The sequence below is a fragment of the Perissodus microlepis genome, chromosome 20, assembly GCF_051167445.1.
Source record: "Perissodus microlepis isolate ML-2025 ecotype Zambia chromosome 20, ASM5116744v1, whole genome shotgun sequence".
NCBI classification, from domain to species: domain Eukaryota; kingdom Metazoa; phylum Chordata; class Actinopteri; order Cichliformes; family Cichlidae; genus Perissodus; species Perissodus microlepis.
Genome location: NC_140480.1, coordinates 5595336 through 5621675, shown reverse-complemented (window position 1 = coordinate 5621675; position 26340 = coordinate 5595336). Strand labels below are relative to the sequence as shown.

The following is a 26340-nucleotide window of genomic DNA, read 5'->3' as shown; positions in this document are numbered from 1 at the left end:
TAAAGTGCCAGCTCGACATCATGCCTAAATCTGATATCTAATATTTTGTGCCGCTGTTAAATGTTCAATAAGCATGTTTCCATGTTTAATTGTGATCAGAGATCAGAGTAGAGAAGCTAATGTATCTGTACTTTACATGCTGTACATTGTCTAAAAGTGCAGGAGATAAACCACATCAAATTATCATCTATCTCCTCTATAGAGGGAACCATGGGAGAGGCGCCTGGGCTCCGTATCAGAGGATGATCAGGACCACGAGATCCTGTACTTGAAGGAAACCCACCTGGGCATTGAACGTAAATGTTCCAGCATCACAGTCAGCTCTACATCCAGCCTGGAAGCTGAAGTAGATTTCACCGTCCTCACGGACCTGTACACAGGCATGGAAGAGTTCTCCAGGGGTATGTCAGAGCTGGGAGAGAGGGATCTGTCACCTGATGGGGGTCTGCGCTTTGGAATCGACATGCTCCAGCAGCAACAGCAGCAACCCTCTGAGCCACCTCCTCCCTTAGTATCGGCTCCTCTGTCCAGAAGAACCAGCAGCAGTCCTCCAGCCAAACAAATCCAGGCTGAAGAAGTCCGACCAGAAGTCAAACGGTCCGATGTCCAGGTAGATCAAAGTTTTCAGATCAGCTGTGTAGAACCACTTAGAAGTGTCTACTTCTTTGGTTTGTTTTGTTTTCACACTGCACTATTTTTAGGCACCTAAAAATATGCATCTTGGCTCCTTTTTAAATTCAGACGCCAGTGCAGGAAAGAATGGGTGTTAATTTGATCTGAAAGCAAGTAGCATGAAATCATTACTCTACAGTTTTATCTCTCTGCATGTTTGTAACCGGGCACTTGAGAAATAAATAAAGCCAAGCGTGAATGCAATGGAAACAACAGGAAGAGAAGAGCTGAATTCCTCTCCTCCCCGGCACTTTTCCCATAACACCAACCACATCCACGCTCTGTGTCTTTCCCAAGTTTCCCAACAAAGTGTGATGACAAGGTAGCTGTGGGTGAATTCATGCAAGTTTATTCACAGGCTCTGGTTTGCCTGTGCAGTGGGTGGTCAGAGGGAATGTAATAAAACAGAAAATTATGATGTGATGATTCCCAAAGTGGTTCTCACACTTTTTTGCAGCGTGTGTTGTTAAACTTGACTTCGGGTTCATGATTTGAGTTGTAAAAAAGCTGGGCGGCTAAAAGTATTCAAGCTTCTGATGCCTCTAATGCACTAAAATCCACAAATGAGCAGATGAAGTGACTGTCGTGAAATATGCAGGACAGGGATGTGCTTTTAGTTTGAAGTTTTAAAGAAGGTAAACGAAAGAAAACCCACTTTGTTCTTTTCCTCGTTTTTTATGTTTAACTTTTTACTAAAGTAAGATTAAGCTTCCAAACTTCAGACTCTCAGGTTGTCTTTTGCTTTCTGTTCTGATTAAATTATGTTCCTTTTCGCAAACAAGGGGCTTTCAAGCCTTTTAAAAACCTCAGTTTCTGCACAGAGTCTCAGAACAACACTACGAACTATACACACTCTTAATAATATAAACATTCCTTCTCTTAAGCCTGTAGTTCCCAAAAAACCAAAGAGATCAGTCCCCGTGTCTTCATCAGTGGACCGAGATCAGTCACACAGAGAAGGCAGTCGTGTCTCTGCCGTCGCACCACTGAGCAGGGAGGGCAGCGATATCAGGCCCACCCCAGCAGTCAGAAAGACGGACATCAGGACGGAGACTCAACCCAATGGGTCAGAGGTCACCACGACCATTGTGGAGTTCACGGATCAGGTTAACTTCATATTTCACTGCTAAAAATGTACAGAAAGGTAGACCTGTAGAATATCTGGACATAATCCAGTCAATCTGTCTGTTTCAGGATCACGGCATCACTGGACTAAGTGAAGTTTCTTACTCTACAAGACAGAGCGTTTCCCCTGTGAGTACAGACAGGGGGACCTCTCCAATTTGAACTCAATCTGCACCACACTCCTTCTTGTTCTCCAGGGTTCAAACCTACTTACAAAGCCCAAAGACACGAATTCAGGAACACACATCTGACTGAATGTTATAAAATATGGTTCATGGGTCTTTGTAATATTTGCCTCATGCCTCCTCAGGTGCACAAAGGCAGTCTTGGCAGAGAGACATCAGGCTCTCCCATCCTCGTCTCTGAAAATGTTACCTCAGCTACCACTCATGTTACAAAGGTAGAGAAGCTCAAGTAAAACTCACAAAGTGCACATTTAATTTATAATTTAGTGCCGCTCATCTCCTTTAAATGTTAAGGCTGTTAAAAGAAAAGCTGTTGTCTGTATGCTGCAGACGGTGAAAGGAGGATACTCAGAGACCAGGATCGAGAAGAGGATCATAATCACAGGAGACGATGATGTAGACCAGGAACAGGTGAGCAGAAATTGACAAATGAGCTTTGTTACCTTGGCACCCCAGTACGGTTCAGTCTTTATATTAAAGTGGTGTGATTAGCTCGCCTGAGAACAGTGCAAGAGACTAATCAATTTGTACATGACTGAAGCAGAGGAGTAGCTAACTTCCTGTCTACTTTTTCATAGTGTATGCATCCCTCATTGTTCATCAGCTATAAAAGCTTTTTGGTTAAAGACGGGCCCTTCTGAGTTGCTAGACAGTTTTTAAGTGTGTCTTGTGATTTTATTACAGCAAATCAACTTTTTAGCTGATTTTTATATAAGAACTCACAAAGCCGAAGGCTAAAATGTTAGATTCTTTAAGTGGGCAAATACGTTTACTGACTAGATAAAATATAAAATGAGCATTTGGGTATCTAAAGACCAATTTTTAAACGGAATTGTAATTCCAGCTCCCTTTGCGAACACAAATCAGTAGTCAAAGGAGCTTGCAAGCTCCTTTGACTACGATGACCTGGATGACTGAGAACCTTCACAGACACAAATCAGTATCTGAACCTGTGTTCTGTTTTTGTAAGATACAGAAAAGTTCCATAAGGTACTTGGTTGGAGGGGTTTAAGCAATTCATTTCATTCAAGACACACACTTCACTCTTTCCTTTCAGGCTCTGGCTATTGCCATACAGGAGGCCAAGCAGCAGCATCCAGACATGCAGGTGACTAAGGCAGTTGTTGTCAGGGAAACAGAATCATCCACTGAGGACCGACACGGTGCATCAGAGGTACAGCTGGCATCTTGACGCCATGCAACAATGGATGAGATTTTTACATCCTCTAAACTCTTTTGAGGTTAAGGGATTTAACATCCATGTCTCCTTTCTTTGCTGCAGTCCTGATTTCCTGAGACGAGAGTGCCCCCCTTTGGACAAGAAGCGTCAGTGCCCGACTTGAAATTGCCGCCCACCATCCCAGTCGATTAAGGACTACTGCCTGAGGCGCTCTGCCGGAGCCTCTTATACAAGTTCACACACAAACCTGAAACAGGACTCTTCAAACGATTTAATTTGTATTTGAACGTTTCATTATCGAAATCGTCATCATGTTCAACAGAGTGACTTTTTTTTTGCAGTCAGGCTGCACAAGTAAGAGAAAAAGAAAAAAAAAAAGCAACATTTATGAATTTTACATGGTTGATAACATGCCACAAGAATTCCAAACATCTGGAAAAATTTCAGACATAATTCAAGTAAATTCCCTGCAAAAAATCTCAGGGTCTATATGTTCAAATCACTCGCTTTGGTATTTCTAAACAAAAACAGAGAACACAGGGAATTCATTGGGAAAGGGGTTTATTTAGATATGAGTGGCTTATACTCTCATCATGTGATTCCTGCTGTGTGCTGAAGAAAAAAAAAATGTGTTCACATTGTGTCACTGAGTAATAGAATCTAGTACATGTAGCTCCAGTACTGTTAAAGCATCCAGTCACTCGCAGGGTTTAGTGAAAACTGTTTAGTTTTCATAGCTAGTCAAATAAACAAATATCATCCCATCGCACTGAATGATGAAGATGCACTGATTAGAGACGACTGCGGTCCTCTGGAGGCGTTTATTCGAGTATTTAGCGAGGACCAGCGTTAGCTATCTAGTAATATTTGACTTCCTTTAAACATATCTCACCTCAACGTGTGGGTGGTAAGTATGCATATCTGCATTTATGTCTTGACATTAGGAGCTGTTGATACACAGTGTACCTGTTGTATTTATTCAAACAGTGGCAATGTAGTTTCTGAGCATGCTGATGTTTCAGAATGAGCCCAGTCTCTCTCCTCTCCCGGCCTTTAGATACGCGCTCAGAACTCACCTGGATTTAAATCCTCATTGGCCGTTGTGTGTGTAGTAAGTAAGTACATAGAGTAGGCTTACATTCCTTGTTCAAGTCACAGAACGGGCTCCTGCATCAGTAAAAGTAGTGTCTGAGATAACTTTTGCATGATGATGATTTCTTTTGGATGAATGGACTGTAAATGACTTCAGTGGATATTAACTCATCATAAGGAGCGATGATTCTGTCCACGACGGGAACACCCTGAGAAATTACAAAGCTGCAGAGACTGAATTGTTAATAATCTAAAGTCTTGAAGAGAAATGATGCGTGTTGGCGAGGGTGGAAAAAAAGTGGGAAATGTCAAGTACACAGTACACTCAGTTATGACAGCACACTCGATTATTCTGTTGCAGCCCTCTTACATTTTCATCTCTTCTCAAACCGCCAGTGACGTTCAGCTGGTCCTAACCTAGCCGTTTTCTACTTATTTGCCAGTGAATGAACATAATGTGGCCCACATAATGTGAGCTTACGTTCTGCAACCAAGCTGAAATGGCATTATGCATCAGAGCTCTGCCGACAGTCTTTCGTGTAAAGTACCATGTTAGAAATAAGATACACAGTAGGAGACGCATCTTTGGACTTTTAGTTGTGTGTGATTTGGTACATGGATGTTAGAAGGATGCTGTAGAGATGTAACGTGCCAACTGAGGTAGCAGTCAAACTGTACAAACCCTGGTTTTGTATGAAATAACTTTATATGAGCAACTTTTAATTACAAAGTGTCAGAAGGTCAAATGCACACATTTTTTGGTATGACATGGTTTCCCTTTAAGTATACTGTCTTTAGCGTTAAAAACAATATATAACTTCTGTATCTTTTTCAGAACTCATATTTTATATATAGACCAATACATGCAGCAGAAAATTCAAACAATTGATAAAAGAAATGTCAAAAGCTGCCACTCAAGGTTTATGAGGAAATTAACAGGCTTTCAGACACTAAACTATACCGTCTATGTTCACGTGTCTAGTGTAACTCCTTTTGTGTTCCTTATTTTGGTTCCAAAGTGATGCTTAGTCATGGATGTGGGTGTCAAACTGAAAGGTGGAAAAAAGAATAATGCAACCACGCATACCTTGTACTGTATATTTGGTGCTGTTTAGTGGATCGTGAAGATGTATAGTAGTTAATGGAAATGGGCTTGATGTACACTAGGGGGCACCGGTTACCTAAAAGAAGCCAGCTTAGCTGCAACATCAAGCATACCCAGCTGAAGTCCTTCTCACCATCCTTCACTGGATCGACCAGCATGGTCTGACTTACCTCTCTCTGTCCAGAAAAGGCCCACTCACGGACATGTGACAATGACCAGACTGTAATAACCAGACTGTGAATAATCGCAGACCCTCGACTGTGGCTGAGACACCTGGTGCCAAAGTCTGATTGGATGACCTCTGGCAGACCCTTAAACCTAACCTTGTCCTTCTGTACAGAGCTCTCCTTCTTCTTCTCCTCCTCCTCCTCAGCAGCTTCATCTCTTCTGCTCTGCTGCTTTCCACTGCTTAGTGCTGTATCCTTGCTGTACATTGTACTTGCATTCATTTGAAAATGAATAAAGACGAGAGAAAAAAACAAGGAGAACAAGATAAATGACAATCCCTCTGTTTGATCTGTGTCTCTAATACTATACTAGTGCTGTAAATGATTAGAAAGACACGGTTCAGTCATGCGTTTCTTTTTCAGGCAGTCAATATTGCATATTTACCTTTAAGTTGTTTCTAAGTTTTAGTTAAGGTACCATAATTCAAATAACAGCCAGGAGAAAACAATGAGGAGACACAATTAAAATTTTAGTTTCTGCAAAAAACACCTGTATTTGGAAATCTGGGAAAGTTATCCATAAAACTGTTTCAGGAACAGGCTTGCACACACACACACACACACACACACACACACACACACACACACACACACACACACACACATTAACATAAATATATATTCTCTTTGTTTTTTACTCACCCAACACACATACATATACCTTGCTTGTACCAGGTTGGATCCCCTTTTGCCTTCAGACCTTCACATCCATGTTGACATGATAACATGGTATAGATCTCTCGGCTGCACATTCATAATGTGAATCTCCTATTTCACATCCCGAAGGTGCTCTATTTATTTGGGAATCGGTGACTGGAGGCCGTTTGAGTACAGTGAACTCATTTTCATGTGTAAGAAACCAGGCTGAGATGACTTGATGTTTGTCACATGGCACATGCTGGAAGCCACCATGATTAGATGGGTACACTGTGGTCATAACAGGATGGAAATTGTCAGTAAAATTGTTCATGCAAACATACAAATGTCAAAAGAATACAAATAATAGAAAATGAATGGAGCTTAAGAACTTTTTTTAAGTTCCTTTTTTTTGTTTTTGTTATTTTTTTAGCTACTCTTTTATTCAGCTTTGACAGATGTGGTTGCCAGCATCTCATCTAAGTTTCAGATTCCACTTGGTGGAACATAACAAGTGGAGGTTTCCGACCTAACTACAAGTTGAGGATTTTTATTAGTGGAACAACAACACTAGAAAATAAACCTAACACTCTGATAAAGGCTTGCATTGCACAAGAACAATGGTGTTTTATTGAAGAGCGTGCCTAGGGTGTTTGTTCATCCCAATATACCTTTAAACAGAACTCCTTTTGGCAAGCTTCCTAAATATAAAGCAATACCAATGCAGCATATTGTAAGGAGCAATTTTAGGAAATCCAGCATCAGTGCTCTCCTCCCTGTGTTTAAACAGCACCAAAGCACTGACCTGATGTGAGCAAGAAACTCTGAAGAAAAAGAGTCCATGAAGCTCGTGCAGTTCAGATACACCATTACAGGATGTGTTTGGTTAAGCTTAATGCTGCACAGTTTCAACCAGTTTATAGAAATCTGTATTCACAAATGAAACAATTACATTTCATTTAACTGCATGCATGAATAGATGTATGAAATTCAATCAGTCATGTGACTGTAGGTGATCCCACAGGCTGATGAATAACAGGAACTGATAGATTTTGGTGTGATGCAGAAAGTAGAACCTGTTCATCTGGACAACTTTTTTTGTTTGACCTCATAACAAATTAAATAACAAATTAAATATCAGATTTTCTGCTTGGAAAACAGATCAAATGAAAACCTGAACTTTCACACTTTTCCAGAGCGGTGATAGAGTTGAAAATTCCATAGAGAAGCAATAAGTGGGTTAGGCTGTTTTTTTTTGTTTTAATTTTATAAGGCTCTGTTAGAAATGTGAAAATTATACCCATATGGGTAGCCTGATGGAAAAACGCAGCACTTAGAGTTTGAGGTATGCAAACTCTCCGCTTCAGATATCAATAAAAGAAACAAGGAAAATGACATTATGTTTATTAAAAGCAGGTTGTTCCGTTTCAGACACCCTAAGCAAGGTACACACACTGACTGATTTCATGCCTAACAGTGGCTGACAGTAAAGTACTCCTGCTACTTTGTAATAAGCTGGAAACGTCAGTAAATATCTGCCACTTATTGTATTACAATGCTCATTATGAAGGACAGAAGACAAAGGCCTGTTATGTCCTAAAAACGCCTAAAAAACATGATCTAAATTAGAGCATGACTGAGCCAAAATACAACACGGATAAACAAAAGGAGTATAAATAAAACCTCTTTTGAATAATAACAACGTGGGATATAACCATAGGACTTAAGGCTCAATTTGGGACCTGAGGATTTCATACATACGCGACATGTGCGACAACGCAGCTGACATTATTCGGCGTGCCTTTGTTGCACACTTTTCATAGATGAAGGAAGAAGATGAGACATCAATTAGTCAACAAAGATCTGCTGTTTACAGTGGAAGTAATACTGGGATGGACACGCAGCATTTTCTCACAATACAACAGGTATAACTGAACCTTGTAGGCTCTGTACCTTTGGTTCCACTCAGTTTCATGGCAGCTGAGGTTTTGATGTGACATAAAAGCATGAATAAAATACAGGTAAAAGTTACAAAGGTCTCAGGTTCTGGTTGTCATAAAGCAATGAGACTTAGCTCCCTGCTTTTTAGCAGGGGATGACTAACAGTTGTTTTTTCCCCATTAGAACGCAGGAGGTTTTTCAAAGACCAAAAGATAGCAGGGAAAGGGCTTCAACCACTTCCTGTCTCAAATTAAGCTTAATGATACTCACTTGCTTTAGAACTCCTTCACTCTCTGTCATGTTTAAACCGAGAAGAGTCCAGTGGAACATACACATCTGTTTAATAAAACCTGCACAGCCTCTTAAGCAAAACATATACACACATTCTGTTGTGGCCTCCAAGATGAAAACCATACGAGAACATCCACTGGTTAGAAAGAAGGCGAGTGAAAAAAAAAACGGCTTCAAAGAGACTGCAGTCGAGCCACGGTGTCCTTTCAGTTCCATAAAAGCAACTTATGAAAGAGCCAGTTCCTTTCAGTAACCACTTTAGAAAGGTGGAGGAAAAGAATCTTCCCCACAAAGCGATATTTGTAGAAAGAAGAGGAAAGACACAGTAGTGCAGGAAAGGGAGCAGGTGGGAATGTGGCTGTCAGCCTGTTGTTGTCTTTGACCTGCTTTTTCTCCTCTTAATAAGCAGCTGCAGAGCCTGGTTCCTGCAGACATTTGTCATAGCAGCGTTCTGGCTGTGATGATTAGGGCTGCAAGACTGACCGTGGGGAAGGCCGAGAACTCCGAGGCTGCTCCCGCGGCTATGGCGTCTGAAAAACACAATCAAATCAAAATCCAACAGGCGCTTGGTCTTGCATTTAAAAGTCTGGCGTGGTCTAGAAATGCATGAAAAAACTTTAGAAGGTCATTGAGTGCAGACTTTTACGTGATAAATTATCACAGAGCAGAACGGCTCTACATTGAAGTACAAAGAACTGATGCGAGTGCGTGCACTTATCAATAGATGGCACTAGTACAACATATTCCGTTATGGGGGCGACCCGAATTTCAAAGAGCTGGACTACTGAGGCAGGCAACAGCAACACACATAGTTTGATCCAAATGGCACATCCACTCTCAAACAACCTCCTGGCCATACTTGGAGAATGCTGGAGACTATTATGTTGTTGATAGTATGTCTCCCGGTCTGCGGATAACAGACTATTTTAGAGGTAATGTGAAAGAGGAAATTACTTATTTGAAGACTAATATTACAACAATTAATTTGGAAAAAAAAAGCTACCTAAAAGAGTTTCTCGGATAACAATTTATCTTTTTAATGCAGCTGCAGGGTGTGTTTGTACAAGTGCCAGGCTTGCAGTATGTGCATTGTTAGACTCGCACGGCTTGATCAAAAGAAGTGCTGCCACAGTTTTTCTCTGCAGCGAAACTAGAGGACCTAAATTACTTCCACTCAGAAAAGGGTGCCGAAAAGCTAAAGTGGATATAATTCTTTCCTGAGCGTGCACAGGTATATACAAGGGCCTTTTTCTGTATGCCTCAACCCCAGCTTGAATATATTCATTCTCACAAAAAGAGAGAAAGAAATGTTTCAGGACTGTCCTACCTGCTATCTTGGGGATGGTAATCTGGCGGCTGCTGATCCCTTCACCTCCCTCACTGAAAGGTTTAATTTGGATCACATAGCCTTGGTTGACCGGCAGCGACAACTCCAAAGAGGTGTTGTTGGTCTCCACCACGTTGGGACGACTGTGTTTGTCCTGGCTGTACATCACCTGAAGGAAACAGAGTGCGAATGACGATAACAGAGTGTGGCGTGGCATGAAGGCACTCACAATGCGACATATGAGTGTTTTATTTTTCCTTCCTAGCGCGCTGACAGGAAAATCTAAGTGTGAGCTGCAGCTCGGCGAGTTGGAGTGAGCAGTATCTGAAAGTTAACAAGAACGAGACTCTTGCTTTAGATATCTGCACATGACTGTGCCGGGTCACTGGAGGAGAGGGCTCAGTAGAGATAAGGCAGAACTGCCGGAAATCTTCAGTCCTGAATTTTCAGCTGTGGTTTGGATGCATCTGCCCATTTTAACACACGCTAAGCTCTCCACTTTCACTTGACTTGTAACGGGAATAATGCGACTAAGACCAAGTCTTCACACTTTTCGCCTGTTTAGCGTAGGAGGCTGCAAATTCGTGCTCCTATTTATTTACATTTACAAGCCAAGTGACACTTGGAAAGACAGATGAAGATAAAAACCCTGAAGCAGTTATTATAATATCTATTGTGCACTTGATGCTGCAGTGGCAAGTTAAATGTCACAATACGGGAAGATGAACGCCAATCAGATTTTAGTTCGTACATGCTTTTCCTGAGATGACTCGCTCAGAACAGTTGTACAGTTTAAACTATGTGGCTAAAAATAATGGGTGCTGTGGGTGTTCGGGTTATCACAGGACTTCTGGTTTAAGGCGAGGAGGCAATTTGTGTAGGACTTCCGAGGTTAAACTGAAATGCTGCAGAATATTACACCAATGCAGGGGATAAAACGAGGCTCCCATTTATTAATAACACTCTGAGAAGTTCATCAGCACAACCAGTGTGTTCATAAATAACAGCGTGCTCTTATGGAGCAAATGGACCAAGTAACAGTCTATCATTCTCTGTTATGTTACTATCTATAAAACCCTTTACTTGTCAGCTTTGAACTGATTCTTGTTGAGGCAGTCTACCGTGGAAGTGTAAAACTTTACCTTATATCCTGTGACTTCTGACTCATTCTCCAGGGCGTGCACTTGGTCCCATTTCAGGATGACCTTGGAGTTGGAAGTGTTCCACATAATTTTAACTGGGGCTTGACTGGGCGCTGAGTGAGGACACAGGGAGCAGGGTAAGGGGAAGAGGGAGAAGAAAAAAAGAGGCTGTCAAGTCGATAAACAGTCACGAACCAACTCAGCATGAAGGAGATTTCTCATTATCAGTTTATCATCCCACTGTTAGGAGTGAGCAGTGAGAACAATCCTATTTTTTTAAGTTAATGGGGAAGTAACAAAAAGCCATGAAAGATTTTGTATCATATTATAACGAGAATACGGCGATTTATATTATTAGCGCATGTGAGCATAAAATTAAAGACATATGTCTGACAATTAACGCTTTAAACCATTATCCACAACTTCAGATTTTCTTGCTTCTTTCTCAAACGTTTGCATTCATATGACATGAGATGCACTGCTGCAAACGGCAAACATTGACTCAAGTATAGATGTCATAACATAATAACATAAATAACACGGTGTGGCAGAAACTTACGCCGACACCTGCTTTGACGTCTGTTACTTTCACGCTCTTTGCATCAGTGAGATGCCAGGACACGAAGCAGCGTATCCATGTGCACGAGAAGAAAACCGTAAAATCCACCAAAAATATTTAGATGTTTGGAACAATGGCTTTCTAAATGTGTTTTTTATGTGAGAGAAAAGCCTTTAACGCATTTCAAGTCTCGACAACATAAAACACAATTCGGTGAAAAAACACAAATGAAAGCGCCACATTGTTTTGCAGTGAATGGTTCCTTCTTCTGTTACTGGTGAAATCCAATACACTGAATGGACCATGCAGCTACAGCCAAAGGAAAAGGAAGAAGAAAACAAAAACAAGAAAAACAATACACAAAAGAAGACTGTCATTCGCCTTCAGTATCTTAGTCCTTACGCGGTTTCTTGGTTGTGACATTGACTATGTTGCTCTGTGGGCTCACTCCAGCACTGTTGTAAGCCCGCAGACACACGTAATAGGTACTGCTGCCTTCCAGATCCCTGATGAGTACTGAAGTTTTATTCCCTGCTGTCCTGATCACCGTAGCTGCCTCTTGCTTTTGCTTCTCACTCCAGTACTGCAACTAAACACACACACATAGAATACACGGATTACGCTTGCATCTATTTTGTTACTCAATATTCTCTGTGGGCATGAAAGCCAGAGGGCCCTCATATACTGCAGTTTACTTCATAAATGAATAATATAAACACTAATGCAAAAAGGTCACAACGCTATTCTGCAAAAATCAAAAACAGATACATTGCCACTAGCTATTCGTGTTGCTGGTGCTGTCCAACATGTTTGTACAAGACCTATTGTGTGGGCTTGTGTGGGTTTGACCTCATAGCCTAGGATGCGTCTGCGGTTGTTGCTCCAGGGCAGTGGCTTCCAGGTGACCTCTACCTCGGATGCTGATACGCTCCGAGCCCTGAGCCTCCCTGGAGCTCTGCTGGGCTCTGAAACACAGACACCAGGGGTACCGGGGAAAGAGAGGAAGACATGGATTTATTAAGCCTATAGACACTGTGTGGCTTAATGAATACACAGAAGCGATAAATTTACTCTGTGGTTTTAACAGACCATAATACCAACGTTAATGTAATAATATGGGAAATGCTCTCATGTAAACATCATTAGCATTTCCTCCTTTATTTATTGTCATACATCTCCATTTCATTTATGTAGGTCCGGTTCCGGCCATCTGCAGTCGATTTATACTGTAAGGTAAACATCCTATAATAATAGAAAGAGAAAACCAATGATCTGATTATCCCCTATGAGCAATCACCCGGCGATGCTTGGGAGGAAGAACTCTATTTTAGCAGAATGAGACCTCCAGCGCAACCAGGCTCAGGGAGGGGCAGCCATCTGCCACGACCGGTTGTTGGGTTGATGGGAAGGAGAAGAGAGAAAAGAAAAGCACAGAGGAAAGGATTTTTCTTCTTTAACTGTGTGACTGACAAACTTTGGGTGTGAAAACATAATTACATTTCAGTTATTTCTGGCAGCCTTTTATAGATAAAAGGACCTTATTCTGGTGTTTGTGTATGTGTATGGGTGTAGGTGCCAAAGTTACACACCAACTAAGACTAGGGATGGCTGTTGGAGGTAATGGTCTATCAGCCGAAATGATGTTAAAGACCAGTAATGATGCTCAAATCTCAATAGTTGGTGTAGTGTCCTGTTACATTAAATATTCATGACAAAATGTGCAATTAGGCTAAAGATGCATGAAGGTAAATTACCAGCCGTCTCAGGACTCAGGATCAGGGACTGTGAGAGTGTGATTTGATCAGCTTATTAGCTTAACGTTGGAGTTCGGCCATCTCTATCATGTTTTTTTCTTTAAAACAGATATTACAGATAAAGAGCAGAGCTTCCAGACACATATCGGACAGTCAAGTAGTCATGCCTTGCTTTATTGTATTTCTCCTCTAATGGAGCCATGATTTACTACATTAGCATGAACCTGTATTCATAAAGGCTTGAATCTAATGAATGAGGCCATAGATTTATTAGGAAAGTGTTAACTGAGGTTATTTTACTTTAAACTTCTTTATGAAAACAGGAAACTTGCTTCAACAGTGTTTTAGACTAGGAAGATCATTCCATCTTTTATATACAGTCTATGTTTAGGACCAGAAACCAGTGTTATGAAGTACAGTGTTTATTTTAAGCAATAACATCCTTGGAATTGTATTCAAATTATATTATATTAAAATGTGACAAAAAGACTAAAGTCTGTCAGAAAATGCATTATTTGTGCTTCTGATCACTGACACAGTGTTTGTGCTTTAGGAGTACACACCTTCCTCTGCTGAGTAGATAGTGGTCACGGGACTGAAAGGGCCTTCTCCCTTGTTGTTGTAAACCCCGACTTTGACTTGATAAGGGGAGAAGGGAGGGATGCTCTCATTCTTGAAGACATATCTAGAAGCATCTGGGGAAGTGACAGCAGCCTGCATCCAGCCCTGCGCCCCGAGTGGGCGGAAAGCCACCACATATCCAAAGCCCGGGCCGCTCTGCATCTCCTCGGGAACAGGCTAAGAAGGTACAAGATGACTCAGAGCAATGACTCAAGAGAGAAATGCATGAATGATCCCGAAGATATTAAAACCTAAAAGAAGCTGAGGGCATTACTGTACATGCAAGACTTTGTACGAAATGATCATCCTGTCTGGTTAAAGGCACAATAAGCAAAATTCAAGACCACAGGATGTCACACCACAGGCCACACCTCACTCTCTTTTCTATTCTGTTTACAAGCTAGAAAGTTTTTGACCAAAAAGTCAAGCGAAGGGCAATGGAGGGGAGCAAAACAGCAGTAGAGACTTACAATGAGCTGAGATAAAACCAGCGCATGTAAATTAGGGAAATAACAAAAATGAAAACATTGTTGTTTTTAATTCTTTTGTTTTAGCTGATGTCTGACTGTCCTCTGCAACCTCACTCTTACTTTGACCTTTACTTTACATTCAGATGTTAACAATGACAACAGCAACAAACTCCAAATAACAGTTTCCTAAATGCATTTAAATACATGCTTACCTCCCAAGTGATGACCAGCTCTGAACGTCCTCCACCACCACCACTCACCCTTGCTGGAGTTAACCTGGGAACTAACAGATTCGAACAGGGTTAGATAGTCATGTCCAACACATACACCCAGTATTCTGTTTCTCACCATGAAATAACATAGCATGGAAACAGGTTTTGGTATTGAACATGTTCTAAAAAGTTGCTAATTTCTTAAATACAGACTTATAAGAGTACTTCACAAGTTTAACATTGCACCTGTTTGAGATCATGCCAAAGCAACTCAACCTGATTTGAGTGCAGACTTTGACCACGTCATTCCAAAGCCTTCTTTTTTTGAGCTATTCAGAGGTGAACTTGTCAGTTTGTTTGTGATTACTGTCCTGCTACGTAACCTAAGTGAGCTTAAACTTCAAGGTATGAACTGATGGCTGGACATGCTCCTTCAGGATTTTCTATTAGAGAGCAGAATTCATGTTTCCATCAATTACGGCAAGTTGTCCAGGTAAAGCAGCAAAGCAGCCCCAGACCATCACACTACCACCACCTTGTTTGACTGCTGGTATGATGTTCTTTTAATGCAATTCTGTTATAGTTTTATCCAGATGTAACAGAACTCAAACCTTCCAAAAAGTTCAACTTTTGTTGAACTAGTTTATTGTTTAAACTTTGGCAAAAAGTGTGTTGATGTGTCAGTCCAGCCCTGCTGTTTAGTGTGCTAAAGTGGAGTTCTTTTTGCGTTTCAATACTGTTGTACTAAAGCTTCCAGGCATCAGTAATTTTATTAGTTCTGTCATGCTTATCTTGCAGAAGCAGAAAGTTTACTGAAATAAAATAGGACAATAAGGTTTTTTTTAAGTATTCAGTACATGATGAGAATGATCCTGAAACCACTTTTCCCGATGTTGGCATCAGAAAAAATGCAAGGAGCTTCTGATACATACGCGTGTCTTTGGTGCGGGCCTTTTTGGAGGGTTTGCTGGGCTCTCCTGTTCCGATGCTGTTGATTGCCAAGACTCTGAACTCGTAGTCCACCCAGGAGCTCAAGTCAGTGACAGTGGCTGACAGCTGCTTCCCTCCTAGCAGCTCAGGAACTGAAAAACATCACAGAAGTAACCTTTCATCAAAGCCCTGCAGTATATGCCACTGATAATTAGCCAAGAGGGTAAAGTTTTAGTTATCTGCATTTTATGTGTGGAGTTTGGAAAGGACAGCTACCAGTTACCCCATCGCTCATTTTTTAACCTTTCACTAAACTTTCTGGCCACACAAACACATTTAAATAAGCAAACCTGAGGTAACAGCCTGCCACCCAAGAGAGAAGGGCGTTCTGGCCTGGATGGTATAGCTTAGGATAGGGCTGTGGTTGTCCGTGCCAGGACCCCAGGACAGAGAGGCAGTGGTCTCTGTCATCTTAGTCACCTGACAGTCCACAGGGGGGCCTGGAGGACCTGAAAAGACAATAAGTCACAGGTTACTCAAATATATTGATACATAGCAGCTCAAGATTATCGGTGATATGAGAGACTGAGTAGACAGTGTTTGTGGAGCTCGAGTGCAAAACAGGTGTCCACTGTGGTAAAAAACAGCTTTTACCAGTTGCGTCAGATTTCCAAAGCAAAGCCGTTCCTTCCTTTAAAGGACCTTGAAAAGCTTATTCACGCATTTATTACATCCAGATTGGACTACTGTAACTCCCTCTACTCGGGCCTCCAACACTCCTCTCTTTGCCGGCTCCAGTTAATTCAAAATGCAGCTGCGCGTCTTTTAACAGGTACGAGAATTCATGAACACATAACTCCAATTTTAGCCAAATTACATTGGCTCCCTGTTAAATATCGTATAGATTTTAAAATTCTTTTGTTCACTTTTAATATTTTGAATAATTTAGCGCCCAGTTATCTTTCTGATTTACTCCATTCATACAATCCCAACAGGGCACTTAGATCGTCCAACCATAGGCTCCTAGCACAACCTAGGACTCGAATGAAGTCGAGAGGCGACCGGGCCTTTGCATCCGTGGCACCCAGACTCTGGAATAACCTCCCCGTTCATATTCGCACTGCCGAGTCTATCCAGTCTTTTAAATTACGTCTTAAAACTTATTTTTTTACTTTGGCTTTTGATTCTGTCTAGTTGGCTGTTTTAGCTTGTTGCGTTGTTACCTATTGTTTGTTGTCCTCTTTTATTGTTTGTTTTAACTGTCTCATGTTTTTATTGACTGTGAAGCACTATGGTCAACACTGTTGTTTTAATATGTGCTATATAAATAAATTTTGATTTGATTTGATTTGATTTGATTTGATTTGATACTGAATTACACCGAGTCCAAAATCAACACTTACAATAATGAATGGGTATCAAAAATATAAAAACAGAACATTGATTTTTTTTCCTGGAAAATGTAGACTTTCTACATTTAACAAGATGTTTTTGTGGCTGCGTTGCCACCAGAATCTCTGCCAGGGATTGCAGAGATAAATTAGAGCATGCACAATTTAATAAATAGGATAGAAAAAGGGAGTACAAAAGGAAAAAATGCTTTAATTATACACACAAGAAGTAATTATTTGCAATCTTTTATTAAATTTTTGGTACGTTAACATAGACGATAAAAAGGAAAGTTTGCTTCAATCTCTAATGAGTCGACTCATGAATCAGCTGTAATACATGTGTTCACTTTAATGTGAGTGTAGTTGTTTGCTACTCAGGTGAACTATTGCTATTATCTTCTCCTTTTCTCTGGTGTCTCCAAAATGGAGGTCAGTGAACATTTTATATTTCCTTCTGCTCCACAGGAACATTTGGTGAGCTCTTCCAGTCCACTTAGAATTTACTGCGAGCTACAAGAAAACCATCTGCAAATACTAAGGAATAAGGAGATAATGTGACTCTTTACGCGACGCATGTAGTGCTCATTTCTCATTTTAAGAGGCCGATCTTCCACAGTACAGCCCCAGTTAAGAGCACAGCTGCAGCTGCTCCGCCTGGCTGTGACAGGTGAAGCCGTGGATGCATGCGGTTTTTCTTCAGACCTCGGCTGCTGCTGTGGTTCAGTCTATGGTGGCACTGTATGAATATGTCCAGCTGCTACAATTAACTACTAAACTGTCACTGTTGGCCCCATTAAAAAAAACCATAATGTGTCATCGCCAAAAATAATAACCAAAGCACATCCACGGCTGCTGCCACAGTCACAGAGCCAGCTGTGTTATCCCAAAGCTGCGACCGTAATCAGAGCTGGTCTGTCTCAGCAGTGGTAAGAGGGAGAACTGATGAACGAGCTCCATTTATCTAAATGTAACGCTTTAGCTTTGGCCTGAGCAGCCCCAGACTCTCGCTGCAGACACGACCAAAAGAGGTTCACTTTTCTCAATAGTTCAGACAAAATCATTACTGGGAAGTATGCAAGAATACAAGAAAATACAACAACTTTGTACTTTGGATCTAACACAATACTACTACTTTTATCTGTTTAGGGCAGGGGTCTCGAACTCCAGGCCTCGAGGGCTGCTGTCCTGCAGGTTTTAGATCTGTCCTTGTTCCAACACAGCAGATTTAAATGGCTAAGTTACCTCCTCAACATGTCTTGAAGTTCTCCAGAGGCCTGGTAATGAACTAATCATTTGATTCAGGTGTGTTGACCCAGGGTGAGATCTAAAACCTGCAGGACACCGGCCCTCGAGGCCTGGAGTTCGAGACCCCTGGTTTAGGGTCTCCGCCCTGAACACATTTGTTGTATCTATATTTGGAGTTAAATGGGTAATGTGTACGGTACATACAGGGACTAGTTGCATATTGTCCAAAAATCCATAAGTCCATACGCACATTGTTTAAATGTTAGACAATAACAATGATAAGGGCATTGCATGCCCTGGTTCAGGTTTGGAAATTCTGAAAGAAAAAAGTTATTAAATAAAAATATCTGGGTTTGATCTTCTGCTTTTTTCCCTTACCTCTCACAACCACATCAGTGGCAATAGAAATACTGTCCACCTTGGTCTGAACAGCACAGGTATACTTCCCAGCATGCCTCAGTTGAATATTCCGGATCATAATGTCACCATCCGATCGCTGCTGGTCCAGATGTCAGGGGAGAAACAAAACAAAAAAGGGAATAACACAGAATGTTGTGTTATAAAGTTGCAAAATCAAGGAAAAGAGCTTGTCGTGATTTATTTTGGCATCCAGTTCCTTGCATTATGAAGGAAAAAGGTACAACATGAGTCCAGGGACACACCAAATGACTGAGTGCTGCTTTTCATCATTTCATCATTTATGAGCACAGGTCTTTGTGAGGTATTAAAAAGCTTCTTTCAGCTTCGTCCCTTTTATTCTCTCTGATTCCATTTACTCTGCAGACAACCATCCAATGCCAAATGCATTATTAGCTTTGAACTTTAAAGTTGGAGCTAATGTTAAGTTGATGTCTTATCTGTGAAAGTAGGGAACTGTGAAACAGGATGATACTTGGTAACTACTTTGATGTATAATCAGGGACATTTTAAAGAGATAAAAATTCAGTTGCTCCAAGTCATCCACTCTTTGATACTCGCCACCATTATTAAAATAACATAGGCAAGAATATATTAGGCCACAGATCTCTCAGTATGCAAAACGTTATTGTGAGATAACCTTGCTTGCAATATCAAGTGAGACTGCTAGAAAAACTCATAAAAAGTGTAGTCATGGATACAAAAGATAAATACAAAGCAAGATTTCTGGTTTTGCTTGTAGTCCAAGGTTTGATTACTAATCATGTCTCAGCATGATTAGGGGGTGGCTGTAGCTCAGGTGGCAGAGCAGGTCAGCCACTAATCAGAAGGTCGGTGGTTCGATCCCAGGCTGCCTCCTGGCTGCATGCCAAATATCCTTGGGCAAGATACTAACCCCATGTTTGCCTACCGGTGGCGCCTGTGTCCGGCAGCCTCGCCTCTGTCAGTGCGCCCCAGGGCAGCTGTGGCTACAATGTAGCTTGCTATCGCCAGTGTGTGAATGTGTGTGTGAATGGGTGAATGACTGAATGTAGTGTAAAGTGCTTTGGGGTCCTATGGACTAGAAAAGCGCTATACAAATGCAGGCCATTTACCATTCAGCAGGTTTTCACTTCTATTTGATTTAATAATTATTTTTTTAAAAAAGTATTTGTTCCAGCAACAGAAATGGAAGCACAGGCTCAGATATTCAGAGCTACACCAGGAGGAGGTCTTATTTTGTGCCTGAAATGGCTGTGACAGCTGCAGCTAGCAGCACCCATTTCCATTTAGGTCCATAAGTATTTGGACAATAACTCTGCTTTTTTTTAACCTCTATATACCCCCACAGTGGTTCTTAAATCAAACCTTCAAAGTGTCCTTAAGGCCTGTGTAGTTTAATCTAAGACGTTTAATGAAACTATTGTATTGACTGTTTGTTTTTGAATTACTGCCATTTTCATAAATTGTCCCCCACCTTCAGAGACTGGACAATTGACTCGCAAGCTGTTTCACAGTCACAGGTGAGTTCTGCTCCCTCTCTAAATGTTTATTTATTATTTTTTAAAATAAGAATAGATATGAACAAGACAAATCCAATGTCATGTCAAGTAATATCCTTTTATACTGCTTGCCCAGCGTGACATACATAAAATACTGTTACCACAGCCAATGCTCATGGTTCTCTCTGCCTTCAGTTTTGTTTTCTGCGTGATCTATTGTGTTGAGGTGACCAGCTTAGTCATTGGGAAATATGGGTCATTATCTATTTGCAGAGACTTTTAGATGTTTTCTTCCCAGTGCATTTATTATTTTCATGAATGTGCCACATTTAAAGTTTTTACTCCTTTTAAATTTATTTAGGTTATTTATTTTTTACTTTTGTTTGTTTGTTTCAGCCCATTGAGTCCTCCTTCACTTGCACTGGCTTCTAATTGGACCTCATATTGGAAGGACCAAGTGCAAATACAATATTTTGAGCCAGCAGACCTTTTATCTGCTTGTCATCAATCAAAGGACCAATCAATGGTCCAGTTACTTTTGAGCCTCAGAAACGCTAAACTGCATATTAAATGTTTATCTTTTAATAAACCCCTTGAATTAAAACGGAATATCTGCACTTCAATTACTTTGTGTTTGATTCAAAATCAGAAAAATTCAGTCTGGCCGTAACTTTGTGTCAATAGAGAGAATAATATGCACCTTAAAAGTCAGAGAGGTTTACAAGGGAATCTGGAAATCATGAACTGATTTTATAAAAGCTGTTTCAGAGGTTCTGCAGGTTGAAATCTACAGATATTAATAAAAACAGTGTTAAACCCCACAACAGGGTGATGTCTCATGTTGTTGGGTTTTTTTTTTTCATTTTAGCTAACATTTCTTTTTCTTTTTTCCATGAGTGACACAATTTATCAGTAACATCCATTCATTTAAAGCGATTACCTTTATAAGACGCAAGTAGCACAGCTTCTCTTTGAGCTGTAAAATGTTGGCAAGTTAACAAAACTCACAGTGTGACATAAAACTTTACAGTTAACTCATTCAGCGACTTGCAGTTGACATTTTTCAGTTCACTCTGAGCTTTGCTGAAAAAATGTCAGCGAGGGCATCAGAAAGTAGAAATCAAATACTGAAATTCAAACATTTAGTGGAACAGCACTTGGATCTTAAAGTATCTACAGTTGTAAAGCTTTTATTTTACGGATAAGGTTACGACTCGCTTTTATTCTATGTAGAGGCTTCACTCTCTTCGAGTTCACGGAGGACTCAATGAATATTAAAAGGCAGACAGCTTTGCAAAAATAAATAAATAAATACATAAAGCATATCCACAAAGTCGCATTTATGCAAAACACATGAGGTAAGTTAATAACGCAACTATTCACAACATGTCAGCATGTTCGGTGTATGCAAGAGTCTGATTTGTTTGCTATATTGAACCGCAAAGTTTCTTGTCGTTTATGATCATGCCAAAAACAAACAAACAAACAAACAAAAGCAAAAAATGAAATAGAAAAACAAGAAGCCCGGGCCCTATAATTGCTTTTCCTTATTAAAAGATGATGATCACACGTAACACATGGCTGAGCAATGCATTATGAGTTTCTTGGTTGCTGCTTTTGTCAATGTAGGAGGTGTTATTAACAAGGAGAACAAGCAAAATAGCGTCCTCCTGTTCTGTTATAATAATAAAAAACACACAAAAAAAACAATCAAGGATGCATGATTCATCATAAATGTGAAAGCTGAAGCTGGAATACAGTTGCTAAAAAATGCGTACAAACTACTTCCCTGTGTGTCACTTTACTCTATACACAGTCAGGTGGATATACGTAGACTTGGACACCACCACAATTAAAGTTAGCTAGCTGAATATGGCTAAATGTAAAGATTTTTGTCTTAAATTTCAGATTAGTCATATTGAATTTGGAGGAAAGATTCTTCAATATGCGTCTAACTTTTTTTTTAAGGAAGCAAACACATTTGTACAACTCAGAAGCTGGAAATGTTAACGACTCCTTCATTATTCCGTTCACCAGGTAAAAGGTAGTACTAGAATTGAAAAGGCTTGCTGTAAACCCATAACATGACAAAGATGCTCTCTCAAGTCTAAGGTAATCTTATGAACAGATGAACAAAGTATGGAGAAGACTCCAAAACACACATGATTCTATGTGAAACACAGTGGAAGCAGTGTGACGCATGCTTACAATAAGACAAGCACAGCTGAATTAATTTTGAACCTAAACATTTCAATGATATTTCTGAATAAAAGCTAAAAGTCTGTGCTCACTTCAGTTAAATCTTTTTTATTTCACCACAGCCATAAAATGACCCAAACCATGTCAATGTCCAAATATTTCCAGGTTCAATTATCTGTAGCTTTTCATCTGTAATAAAAAAAATTAGTATGTAGAGAATGTTGTTCTTATATAGAGAGTGAAATGCTTCCCAAGTGGCCTTTCTTTAAACTCCCCCTCTGATGGTATGCTTTTGATTTTAGCTTTACAAAGTCACTGCTGTCAAAAGAAAACATAAAAAGAGGGGGATGACATAGAAGTACTTGTTTTACATCTCAGAAGAGTTTAAAACATCTAGGCAGGAAATCTGTGCTTCATCTGTTTTGTAGTGCTTCTGTAATGAACGTCAAACATCATTTAAACAACTCAAATCAGATAATTGTGTGTAGATGTGTGCGTGGCTTCTGAAGCTCACATTATTATTGTGATCTAAAGGGGATGTTCATGTTCAGCCTCTAGCCGATAGCTCGTGCTTCCATCATTTTCTACCCTCCAGCCACAGTCTGGACCTCCCTTCAGACCCGGAGTTGTACTTACCCCACCAACTTTTTCAAAATAAGCTCCGTGGCTTCCAAAGTGAATGAGCTGCTCGTTGAAAAACCAGGTGAACTTGAGGTCAAGAGTTGGGTCGTGCGATACCTGACAGGGCAGGACAATGCTCTCACCTACAGTCACATCCAGATGACCTGCTGGACTGGTAATCACAGTTGCCTCTGTAAACACAGAGAACCAGTTTACCATTCCATGTATACGTGCTGGTTTCCCTATACCTCCTTCCTATTTGATGTATTTATACTTCAAATAATTTAGATCCCTGTGTCAAAAACAGGACCATGGTCTTAAATATCAATAACTAACAGAGAAGAAGTAAAATAAACAAGTGCAAAGGAAAACTCAAACACCATTATGGCAGGTCAGCTCTGAGTCTGCAATTTAGCTCTGTTTATGTGAGACAAAAAGCCATCCTATTTCATCCCCGGTGTGATGCACATCAACATAATCTTTGGTCGTCTCAGCTTGCCGTCTCATTCAGCGGCAGGGATTGTGGTGCAGTTCAGAGTGTGGTTCAGTACAGAGTAGAGAGGTCCATAAACCAGACTGAATGTGAATTATGCATTCATGTCATAAGCATCTAATGGACAGGCAAGCCAGTGCAGCATGTCAGGAGGAGTAAAGGTCTATATTCTCTCTGTCAAAACAAGGCTGTTTGTTTATCTTCACCCCCTTAGGAGAACCGAATGGTCATGAAAGTATATTCCAGGTGATTCTTGGGAAAGCTTGGCTCGATGCAAAATAGGTGAAGCAAAACTTTCTGCTTCCGATTTCCGACGTGTCACGTTTATTTCCTATTACAAATGGAAGGAAAATCATAAACCGGCCGCCTCGTTTCCATCGGTGTGCTCTGCACATGGTAATCACCAGTGTGTAAACGTATCGAAAATCAGTATATGCTCAAACACTCATGAGGAAGGTTGATAAGTTTAGAAATTAATTCAGCGTCTCGGCTCGAATTAGAATAGGAAATACAGAGATCTGTCCGAATATCAACATTATGAGGTGCTGAAGCCTAAACAGCACGACTGAGGCTCAATAGAGTCAAAATAACCCAGAAGTGGAACATCAGCCATCAGCGCCTGGTAAAATCTTAGGAATGATTTACCACTGAGCAGCCAAGTGAAAGCCAATTATCTGCAATTAAGGAGACAGGAGGATAGAAAGCACACACAGATGGAACACCTTTCATATTGATATGGCAAATTAATTAGGCTGCTTGTTTACCCATCCAGCAATTACACACAAAGATTTATTAATGCGCAGTTGTATTTGTGGGCAGATGATAAAGTCCAGGATTCATTTTCAGTCATCAGGACTGGATCCTTAACTGGTAACTAACGGTGTTTTTCAGCTGCTTGGTGCTGGGAAGGTAATGCAGAGTGATTAGTGGATTGACTGACAGCCAAACAATGAACTGAAGCTCAGCATGAACCTCTGTAAAGCAGAGAAGGAGAGACTCTTTTTTTATAAAAATAAAAATGATTCCAACTTTGTACTAATTGAATGTTTCGGAAATAACAAATGTAAGGAACTGGAGCATGTTCTGCTTTCGATAACTCAATACACTGAGATTTTAAATATAGCACAGGATCTATAAAATTGCCATTTCATGTATTTTCATTGGTTGTCAAAAAAACCCTAAAAATGAACAAACCAAAACACAAAACAAATTATCTGGACATATATTAATTAACTAATTAAGCATTACTATAGAATAATTACTGATTAATATCATAAATCTGCATTTTTTTGTGAATAAAATTTCTTTCACAGACAGAAAACACATACAGGCACACACATGCATATACACACACACACACACACACACACACACACACACACACACACACACACACACACATATATATATACTGCATTCATTGCTATGTGTAAAGAGGCTGTGGGGTGAAAAAAGACAGCAAAATTGGGCTTCTTTGCAAAGCAATTTGCAATTTAAAGTACTTGTGAAGAGGAATCACCAAAAGGCATTTTAATAGAGCAGTGTTGTTGACTCTGCTTTTTAGAAAGACCCAGAAAATTCCTTGCTCGGCAAAAGTGCCCGAAATAAAGGGAAAGGAATCTTCAACAAACTAAACATGGCTACGTGCCACTCTGCAAAAAAAGTATGAATTAAACATAATGGTGCAAGAATTCAATGGGCCTCATGTTCCAATTCCTCCAGCCACCGTCAATCAACTAATTGGACTGTATACAGTTCACCAGGAATTCTGCCTTGCTGTTTGGTCCTCAGCTTTGCAGTGATGCTCAGTGCTCATCTAAAGAGTAACACTGTGTCTCACAGCTTTAAAGCAGACGTCTATTCGCTTGAGGTTTTTCCATAAAGTAAATGCTTTACTTTAGTGCAAAGGCTAGATGGAAAAAAACTGAAGAAAATACAAATACAAACAGATTCAACAAACAAAAGCTAACAAACTCATTAATGAAATACTTGTTGGGGGGGGACATAGACACTGTTAGTGTGCTTAGACATAGGGAACAATTTTTTACCTTTTACCAAAAGGCTGCCAGCACTACTCGCTACTCCAAACTGGTTTCTGGCTACACATGTGTACATTCCAGCATCCGATTTACTAACATTGGAGATCCGCAGGCTTCCATTATCCAACACCATAACTCTGTAAAGGGTAAAACAAAAGTTAATTACACATTTTTACATGCTGTATATTTGAAATGCATAAAAACATCAAGTTCATCATCTGATTAATTTGTTAGCCTTTCAGTGCTTTTACATAAGCAGGAACCTAGCATTAACAGTGCCTGCACGACCTGTCGCTGTTATTGTGGGGTGGCTATTGGTGCTATTTTGGTAGTAGTAGATGCTTTAAATTTTTGACTATAAACCAACCAACTGTAAACAGAAATCAAAGAAATCAAGAAATATTTTCTCTGCTCTTATTGGCATATAACAAGCGTGGAAAGCTGAGAAATGGGGAAAAAAGGAAATCACAAAAATGCTGCCGCTCACTCCAGCAGCACTAAAAACACTCGAAAACAGGTCTTAAAAGCATGTCGGTGTCAGCAAGGCCTTGAATATGCACTGAAAATGTGGGAACAAATAACATGTTACAAAATAGGCTTAACGAAATTCATCTTGCCACATTACGATGTGTTTGAATGTAGTCAAGAACGGAGGATAAAAGAGGGAGAAAAAACCATGTAAGTGGGAAACTTGTTTGTTGAGATCCACTAACGCCTTACGCAACCAAACACTTTAGAAAAGTACGGCCGCGCAAGTGATTGAGGTACAAAATAATGAAATAAAAGGGTTTGATTAATTCTATTTAATGTGATGCCAAAAAAGCACCCTTTTGCCTTGTTGAAAAAAAAAGAAAAAATTGGCCACAAGCTGGAGAACAAATGCTCAGATTAAAAGCTAAAAGGATTTATTCATGTGTTCAGCATACAGGGCAACACAACCATTCATTTCAAAACCCATATTTCATCATGGCATTATCATATATCA

At 40.2% G+C, this 26340-nt stretch overlaps 2 protein-coding genes across 3 annotated transcripts in view; one reads left to right on the top strand and one right to left on the bottom strand.

The window, feature by feature from the left end:
• Window positions 1-5862, top strand: part of LOC146363917 (band 4.1-like protein 1) — a 49300-nt gene extending 43438 nt beyond the window's left edge. For both annotated transcript variants that reach the window (XM_084917347.1, XM_084917348.1), the window contains 7 exons: window positions 203-610; window positions 1557-1778; window positions 1867-1926; window positions 2108-2197; window positions 2313-2393; window positions 3040-3156; window positions 3265-5862. In XM_084917347.1, coding sequence (XP_084773473.1) covers window positions 203-610; window positions 1557-1778; window positions 1867-1926; window positions 2108-2197; window positions 2313-2393; window positions 3040-3156; window positions 3265-3270 — 984 coding nt within the window. In that variant the 3' untranslated portion in view covers window positions 3271-5862. The remainder of the gene's footprint in view (window positions 1-202; window positions 611-1556; window positions 1779-1866; window positions 1927-2107; window positions 2198-2312; window positions 2394-3039; window positions 3157-3264) is intronic.
• A 1747-nt stretch (window positions 5863-7609) lies between these two features.
• cntn3a.1 (contactin 3a, tandem duplicate 1) overlaps window positions 7610-26340 on the bottom strand; it is a 77744-nt gene continuing 59013 nt past the window's right edge. The window contains exons 12-23 of the mRNA XM_084917349.1: window positions 25365-25492; window positions 22839-23014; window positions 18484-18601; window positions 15820-15978; window positions 15472-15621; window positions 14540-14610; window positions 13800-14034; window positions 12332-12447; window positions 11885-12071; window positions 10924-11036; window positions 9782-9950; window positions 7610-8984 (exon numbers count right to left, since the gene is read on the bottom strand). Of these exons, the coding sequence (XP_084773475.1) occupies window positions 8893-8984; window positions 9782-9950; window positions 10924-11036; window positions 11885-12071; window positions 12332-12447; window positions 13800-14034; window positions 14540-14610; window positions 15472-15621; window positions 15820-15978; window positions 18484-18601; window positions 22839-23014; window positions 25365-25492 (1714 nt within the window). The 3' untranslated portion in view covers window positions 7610-8892. The remainder of the gene's footprint in view (window positions 8985-9781; window positions 9951-10923; window positions 11037-11884; window positions 12072-12331; window positions 12448-13799; window positions 14035-14539; window positions 14611-15471; window positions 15622-15819; window positions 15979-18483; window positions 18602-22838; window positions 23015-25364; window positions 25493-26340) is intronic.